The 8,785-nt window shown below is 44.4% G+C and overlaps 2 protein-coding genes across 2 annotated transcripts; both read left to right on the forward strand.

Annotated features, from left to right (window-relative positions):
* Window positions 1–1,894: 1,894 nt before the first annotated feature.
* LOC125956137 (condensin complex subunit 3-like) lies at window positions 1,895–6,044 on the forward strand. Its single transcript, XM_049687711.1, is given in 4 exon segments — window positions 1,895–2,856; window positions 2,924–5,636; window positions 5,714–5,959; window positions 5,961–6,044. Coding segments are annotated over 4 exon segments (4,005 nt in total).
* Window positions 6,045–7,626: 1,582 nt separating this feature from the next.
* Window positions 7,627–8,369, forward strand: LOC125955450 (uncharacterized). Its single transcript, XM_049686585.1, has 4 exons — window positions 7,627–7,682; window positions 7,754–7,836; window positions 8,008–8,103; window positions 8,217–8,369. Exons 1-4 carry the CDS (start codon window positions 7,649–7,651, stop codon window positions 8,367–8,369), a joined length of 366 nt encoding a protein of 121 aa, XP_049542542.1. The 5' UTR covers window positions 7,627–7,648.
* Window positions 8,370–8,785: the final 416 nt, after the last annotated feature.

The raw sequence follows: 8,785 nt of genomic DNA on the forward strand, positions 1-8,785 counted from the left end.
TAGCTAACGTTCCACATGATTAAACACGATTTCTAGCAATAATTTAAATAAAAAACAAATCAATTACCTTTTTCCGGCTAAGCCTTACCATACTTTAATTGAGAGCTGATTCAATCTGATGTGTTGCTCAATTTCAATTGTAATATCCTTCCGCAGAAATCCGGAACTCGGGACACCTCTAAAAACGAAAACTATACGATTCGGACATTACAAATACACCGAGTAAATATGCACGCAATATCTGCTTACCACAAGCATTTCATTATTCGTATTTTCTTTTTTATCGAAGATAATCGGAGCCGCAGAAAACATTTCGCGTTACATATTTCACTAGAATTAACACCACCACTTGAAGTTGCCAATATGGCCACTTTTTCGATCCAGCACTTTTTCGATCCACTCAGCAAACAGGAGAACAAAAAACACGAGGTTGCTGTGCCTACGATGATCAATCTTGGGGACCGAGGGAAAAAACATCTTGTGAGCTACAGTGGTTCCACTAGGGAGTAAATGAGAAAGGCGAAGGGACAACGCTATCTTCGATCGATGAAATTCGACACTCGATTAAAGGCTCTGGCAAACTGGCTTCAGCACTTGCGGCAGTGCACGTTCAAACCGCGACCAACACATCAAGAAATGGTGTTATGAGTACAGTGTTGTACAAATGTCTAGAATAACTGTTTTGATTGCTATAAAGCAGAATAAATGATGAAAATATGAAAACTAATTTCAATTATGCTAACAAACAGCATTTTGGTTATCCTATTCCAAATGCTTTTCCGGTAAAAAACCAAAACATACACCTCAACCGATTCAAATAATTTTAGCGGTTATCCATTTCAAAATTTTGCCGTTAGATAACCATAGAATGAGCCGGACACAGAAATACATGTGGAAAGTGCAGGAGGGGTGGGGGAGGGAGCGAGTACATACCTAGTACATCGCTTGTACCTTCCCCCGTCCCTTCCAGATGGATAAAAGATGATTTAGACATAATAATTGTCCCAAAACCATACACACCTTTTCAGTTAAATATCTTTGAAAAATACATTATAAACGTTAAATAGTGCTACTACGGAAGAGGGAAGGAAGATGCCATTACATTTTCACTGTCGAAAGATAATATTTGGGTAGTTTTTCGCACCATAAATTGATTTAATCTCATGTTTAAGGTTCTTGTTCATTCCACTGGTTATTTAACGGCCAAATTTTGAAATGTTCGGCCCCTAAATGTATGCAATTAGAATCGGTTAGCCTACCGAATCGGTTGAGGTGTATATATTGGTTTTTTACCGCTTTTCCATACCCCAAGAAGGAAGAGCTATAAAGTGACAGACATATGGGGAACACTGTAGTTTTGAGAAAGAATTTCACTAGTGTTGGAATCATTCCATCGCTTCTTTTGCTGTTGTAACGGGCTTAAAACAAGAAGAATACATATTACCTGCAGTAAAGTAGTAGTAAAGTAAAAGCTGGTCAGGATTAGGAAAAAATAACATTACATTTGTTCTTCCGTACATATCAGTGTGAAATGACTCATAACTCAATCTAAAAACAATATCTTTTAATTTTCAATTAAACAATGCTTAAAATTTCTTATTTTTATGTATAACTTCATGAGAAACTTAAAAATAACTTCATGAGAAACTTAAAAAGTATACCGTCATTCAATATTACGCCACAATTCACTTTTGACGGCTACTCCACACACCTTTTGGATACGGCAGTTGCGGCAATTGCAGCAGTGTTGTGTTTTTGTACAATTTTTTAAGGAAGTCATCCAGGCGATCGCTTTTTTGCTGGTGACAACAGACGCTTTGTTCGGGGAAATAATCGACGAACCAGAAAAAAGATTCGAAACGAACTAATATTAATTACAAACGGAACGGCCTGGATGGCTCCTCGTAAACGAAAAGTGGTGGTTCCGGCAACGGGACAGTCGCCGGAAAAGATAAAATATTCGACCGCAGTCATACAAACCATGCTGAAATCGCAGCCTAATCAAACGATGCACGCCAAGCTAATCCGGCAACTTAAGGGGCTTTACGCAACGGTCCCGCACGATTCCTTCATGAAATCATTCCTGCAAGTGATCAAACGGCAGATGGAACATGAAGAAACGAACGAGTACGCAAAAAATGTGTTCATGTTCTGCGCCAAGTTTGTGGCCGATCCGGAATACAGCAAACAGTCGGAAACGCATCCGGTTATGTCGTCCTTATTTGATTGGTTACTTAGTACGATCAGTTACGTGCAGCTCGTCCGCTTCCGGATTTGCCAGCTGGTGAATCTAGTGCTGAATGCGCTCGGCTCCGATGCCACTCTGGATGATTCGATCTGCGACAAGATTCAGCGCTACATGCTCGATCGGATGCGTGATGTATCGCAACACGTACGGGTGCAGGCGGTTCTTGCGCTCCAGCGTCTGCAAGACCCCACCAATCCCGAAGACGCCGTTTGCCGTGCGTACATCTATCACCTGGAGAAGGATCCGTCGCCGAAGGTGCGCCAGACAATCATCTCCTCGCTGGGACTCAATTACCACACGCTTCCTCACATTATCGACCGGCTGTGGGACGTGGATGAGCGTGTACGCCGGCACACGTACATGCAGATGAACAGCTTCCCTGTGCGTCAGTACAAAGTAGCACAGCGTCTCAAGTTCTTCGAGCAGGGACTGACCGATCATGCCGAGAGCGTGAAAAAAGTGGTGCGCAACGTGATGATCCCGCAGTGGTTTGAATCGTACCAACAAGACCATATTGTCTTCATCGAGGCACTCAAGCTAGATGCCGATGAAAAGGATATCGAACGGTTTCGCAATACTGCCAAGATGGCTCTGTTGGAGATTTTCAAGTAAGCATTGTCCACTTCGACCCCTTGGTGGAATGGTAATCATTTTAATTTGCTTTCTTTCGTTAAGGAAAAGTGGAGTTAAGGAGATGGGAGCGTTGCTGAAGTTTAGCGAAGAGAGCAAGGTCGTTCCGCTGGCAGATCTGACGATCGAGCGCGCTATTTGCTGGCAGGCACTGCTCGAGCATCAACAGACGACGGATACGGGCGAAGAGGAGGATTATATGATGGAGCTTAGCAAGTTATGCGAGTATTTGAAGCAGTTTATCGAGAACACGGGTAATGCGGCGTTCATGATGTCGACCGATGGCAATCACACCAAGTCAACCCTTACGACATCGACGTCTTCCTCACCGCACACGATGGACAAGCTGCAACAGTTGTACTTTCAGTACATCCTATTCACGCTGCTGGAGATTGTCGGAATCTATGACTATGCCGATGAATTTGGGCGTGACAGCTTAAAGCTAGTGTTGTCCGGTATACTGTGTAACGAGGTGCTGTTTGAAACGAACGTGCGTTTGATAATGTCCATTTTCGAGAAGCTACTACCGGACATAGAGCAACGGTTCAAATTCTTCGTTGATCTGGTTAACTCGGTCCTCGAACCGTCGCGCGTAGACTTCTCCGATAGCTCGCGCGTGCTGGTGGATAAGTACTTTGAGCGACATCCGGAGCAAACGGGTCTACAGTTTAAGATCTCGTCATTGCGGTTGGAAATACTCGATCTGAAAGAGCAAGAAAACTCGCTCGTCCAGCAGAAGGACTACAAAGGGGCGCACCTCGTCACCGAGAAACTGAACGCTTGCAACGAAGAGCTGTCTAATCTGTTGAAACCACTCGCGCAGGAACTATCGGCAACACTGGCCAGCAACACTTCCAGCAGCAGCAATAGCACACTGCAAAGCGGAATGTTCCGGGAATCTACACTGAATCCGCGTCGTATGACGCAGGAAACGATCAGCAAGTGTCTGCAGATTTGTTTCCACCTCGTCAATAGTCCGAGCGTTCGTGTGCTCACACCGATGGTGTGCGATCTGTACACATCCTTCATTAGCCGTAACGTGCAATCGTCCGAACTGCATACCCGGAATTGGGCTTTGCGAGCATCGACCGCTTTTAGCATGCTGTACGATGGGTTGAGCAAGGAGACGTTCCAGCTGTTATACCAGCAGTTTCTGCATACGTCTTCGACTCGCCTGTGGAAGACGGCGATCGAGTGCGTATTCGAATTACTCGATCGGTACGGGTTTGAACATTTTGATCTCGAGGACGAGTCAAAGGACGATTCGCCAGTGAGCAAGAGCTCTCGCCAGCTGTTCAACCGACACAGTGGCCACGCCATGGAGAAGGAAGTGAGTGCTTGCAATGGCAACGAGTTCTACAAAATGTCAATCCATTTTATGGATACCTGTGACGAGGCGGTGATATGCAAGACGATCATCGAAGGCTTCTGTCGGTTGGTACTGCACGGACATTGCAGGTCGGCTGACATCGTGTCCAAACTTCTGTTGCGCTACTTCAATCCGGCTACCGATCCCGAAACACAACAGATTCTGGGCATCTTCTTCGAGGGATTGATCCGGAAGAGACGCCAGGATCTAATGCAAAAGGCGCTGCTTGGCACATTGTTTACGATACTGGAAGCCTCGAACGAGAGTCCGTTTGCCGAGGTGCGACCGGAAACGGTGCTCAAGTTTGTCATCAACTCCACGCGACCGATCTTCTGTAATCCAGGCGTTAATCCCCACAACACGATTGCTATTTCGTTTCTGCGCGTCATGCAGGATAATCTCAGTCTGAAGGATCTGCTGAAGCTGATGAGTCGGGAGTTGCTCACGCTAGAGATCGGGGACGATCCGACCTTGCGAGCCAATTTAGCGAACGCGGTCGACAAGATGATGGTACGGGAGACCAACCTCGATCCGAAAATTGTAAAAAATTTAACTACTTTCCGTGAAATAATGCGGGGCAACATCGTTGAGCCACTCTCTTTTTCTTCTTCGCATGTACCGGCAATTATTGTCCATGGCGAAGACTCGACCAATAGTGACGATCAATCGATCGGTACTGCGCGTAGTGAGGTGATCGAGGAGGACGATGATGAAGAGGAAGACCGGGATGAAGAAGATGAAGAGAAGCGCGCCGATTCGCGTCCAAATATCAACAAGTCCATCCTGCAGGAGGACTCCGATACGGATTTGTTTACTTCGCCGTTACGATCGCGCGCTTCACTGATCGATCCTAACAACTTGAGTTCTCCCTCGCGTCCAGCAAATGCTCAGGCAATGTCTGTGCAATCACCGCTAACGGCCACTGCGGAAAACCGAATTGAAGGTTCGGCAGTGAAATCGCATCGTCGATCGCTACTCTTTGGTAGCAGTCCGAACTCGCCAATGCTGCCACCGGCAACAACGAAGCAACGAACGTCGACATTCAAAGTGCCGGATGCTTCGGTTTTACGTAAAATTCGTGCGAAACCGAATAGCACCGTCAGTGAGAAGGAAAACGCTTCCACCAACGAAACAGTGGCATCAACTGGACAGAGTTTCGTGATTCCGGCAACGCAGGAAACGACCGACGACGACAGTTTGCAGAAGGCATCGGATCCTGAGGACATTCCTGAAACTCCGCCGGAACCCAGTACACCTGTGGTTACCTCGGCTACGCGCGGAAGACGAAGTGCCAAATCGAAGCAACTTACTTCTAATGCACGTTCATTATCTTCAAGCTCTACATCATCATCGGAAGGCGATGTCGTGAATGCTTCGCCAAACGCTAGCGTAAGTATCTGGCAAGGCATGTTCTTTGCATAGTTATGCCGCGGATGTTAGCTCTTCGTCTTCTATCTCCCACACAGAAATCTCGAATGAATCGCTCTGTTGTACGCTCGTTGACGAAGGCAGCAGCCAAAACTTTGTTTGAGCAGAAGCTACAGTCTACACCCAGTACCATGCCCCGAACACGACATACAAATCGAATGGAGGTCCTTAACGAGAAAATGATGACGCGGAAATCACTATCAGAACCACTGGCCGATATCCCTATCGGTTCTCCTGCTAAAGAAACACGCAAGGTCGTCGCAGCCGAGTTGTTTCCCACGCTAGAGGAAGAGCAACGTAATAAGAAGTCTACAAAACAGCCTACTGCGACGAGAGCAGAAAAAGCTACTGCTTCCAGCAATAATATGAGGCGGAGTGCATCTGCTCGCAGAACGTTCGGTCCTGGCACAACACCTACTTCCGAGGTCATAACCGAAATGGCGGCGCTCAAACCTTCCACCACAAGGACAACTTCACAAAAGACATCCTCGGTGGATGCTGGCGGTAGCAATAGTTCTCCGTACGGTAAGCGATCGCTTCCAAAATGTGTAGTATTACGACCAGCACGCCAAGTGCCGAATGGTCCTATCAACGTTGAGCAAACAAGGGGCAACAAACAAACCGAATCTGGAGCCAGTAGCATCGAGAATACATCCAGTTCCAGTCCTATTCGCTTGAAACAGGCTTCCGTTGTGCTAACACCGTTGAGCGCCACGCGTCTTGCGCTTACACGCAGTCCACGCAAAACGACAGCCAATGCCACAACGCCCAAACGATCAGGACGTAAGGCTAAACGGTCCAAACAATGTTAGCGGAAACAGGATTAGACAATAGTTAAAATAGATGAAGAATAACTGAACACTGTCCCAGCGCAGTCGCATGTACAAATTTGAGTTGTGCTCATCACTCTGTTCAGGCATCCTGGGATAATAAATGCAAAAGTAAACAACAAAATACGCCTCGACTTGCCTTTCGTTAATCCATGGCCTCGAGGGAAATAAAATATTTCGCACAAAATTCTTGGTTTTTTCACATCAATTTTCACGCGTTTCTTTCGTGACCGTTTTATTGTTTACTTCTGATGTTTTTATGGACAGCAAGAACTGTTTGAAGGATCCCTCAGTTTGGGTTGGTGCATAAGTTCTTCGAAAACTTTTTATCAATCTTCTAAAATTATCGCCTCTGAGACAAAATTAACAATCCTAGACAGAAAATTAATCAAAGATAAAGGCTGCTACAAGTGCACATCACCGGGAACTTCAACGTCTGCTTCGTGTTCGGCGGAAATCCAGCTTTCGGTTAAATCCATGGGTAGAATGGCATCGTTCAATACCGTGTGCTTGTTTGGAACTGGGTCTGTTCAAGGCTGCAAAGAACGGGGATTAAAGGTGCAACTTACAAAAAAAAAAACGATCGCCATCACTTACGGTTCTTGAGCTGAAACCAACAACACGGAAAGCACGGAGAAAACGATGAAAATTTCTCTGAATATGCTGTTGATTGGCAAACCTAGAGCATTTAATTTCATCGACAGAAAATAGAGCTATCTCATCGGCTATCTCGTTTTCTCTCAATCGAGTTCTTGTTCGCTGAAAATCGATCAAATTCCTACTCTAGCTCATGGGATATCGATCTCCCTCCAAAATTGTTCATCGACACGGACGCCATGATCGATCATCATAAACGCAGCAACCTCATGTGATTTTTCATTTCTTTTCTGCTCTTCGCAAGGTGTGGTTCGAAAAATTCGTTGGTTCGTGGTTGTTGTCCGTGGCCACATTGGCACTTTCCATTGATGGCGATTAGAAATAGTGTATTTAGCTATTTCGATTTTCTTCAACATATAAAAGATTGAAAATAATTAAGTGATGTGGTAAGCAAATATTGCGTTTATATTCAATCGGCGTGCGTTGTAAAATCCGAATCGTATCATTTTCATTGTAAAGGATGTTCCGGGTTCCAGAGTTTTGGCGATGGGCACTATATTAAATATTGTACAACTCATCGGTTTGGATAATATCTCAAGTATGGTAAGGCAAAGCCGAAAAGGTAATTGTTTTCTTGTTCTCAATTATTAGCTGCCCTTCGCAAATGCTCTCCATTCGTTATTTCGTGGAAAAAAAATGAGGGCGGAACGTGTTTCACTAAAGCAGTATCCGGGGTATGTGTGCTTTGGAAATGCTCTAATCAAAGACCTATTTTTTTGGAAATTGATGTTTCTGTCCGTTTTTCTCATAACTGGAACATTTTCTGGTTATGCTTGTTTCATGTCTTCCGTGTATTTTCCAAACTCCTATCTTATAATGGTAAATATGTTTGTGAACTGTTTTAGGTAATGAACAATTTGATGAAATTTACAACTGCTTTAGAAAGTATTTCGAATAGCGCTTTGGCTGCAGCCGTTGTTGGCGAAATCCAGGAAATGCAGGTGCGTCCTTTTTGTTTTTCTAAATCTATATATAGAGAGATTTGATGGTTTTAGTGCAATGCCTAAGTTCTTTTCCGCCGCAGTTGATACATTTTTCAATTTCTTCTTTGCAGTATTTGCTTGTATGCCCAAAATGCAGGCATTTACCGTCCTTTAGTCAAAACTTGGTTAGTTGGTTATTGATAATGGCCACACGTAATACCACACGTCACTTTTTGTGGCATTTTTGTGCAGAGCCACACCGTCAATATTGCACTTCAATTTGAATAATATGTGGTTTTTTTTTTCAAACGTCCCGTCGATGGCGACATTTGTTGAATTGCATGTTCTATTTAATTGATAGTAGATAGAAAAAAATATAACAGGAAATCCTGTAACCTACTTAAACTTTTTTGCCATTCTTACCAACGTTCTAAATCCAAGTTGCACTTTGCACATTTGCGATCCCTTTGTCTCTTTGCTCGACAATTGCTTGAAGTAATAAGCGGGACCCAGCGGGATCGATCAGCTTAGCTTTACTTCAAAAATGAAGCCTGAAGCGGTGTAAAGTAGTAGTTTTTTATGTAACAGTAATACTTTACTTTTTCTACTACTAGCGACGTGTAGAAGTGTAGAATATCCAGTTGGTCATCCGTTGGAAGTTATTTATGAATGTCGCATAGCTGTTTGTCATAAGCGTGAT

The sequence above is a fragment of the Anopheles darlingi genome, chromosome 3, assembly GCF_943734745.1.
Source record: "Anopheles darlingi chromosome 3, idAnoDarlMG_H_01, whole genome shotgun sequence".
NCBI lineage: Eukaryota > Metazoa > Arthropoda > Insecta > Diptera > Culicidae > Anopheles > Anopheles darlingi.

What these genes read in the sequence shown, in the direction of transcription:
- LOC125955450 (XM_049686585.1), top strand. Translation starts at nt 7,649, where the DNA reads ATGGGCACTATATTAAATATTGTACAACTCATCG. An exon ending in AAATATTGTACAACTCATCG is followed by an intron (nt 7,683 to 7,753) that starts GTTTGGATAATA and finishes CTCAATTATTAG; the next exon opens with CTGCCCTTCGCAAATGCTCT. An exon ending in GCGAAATCCAGGAAATGCAG is followed by an intron (nt 8,104 to 8,216) that starts GTGCGTCCTTTT and finishes TCTTCTTTGCAG; the next exon opens with TATTTGCTTGTATGCCCAAA.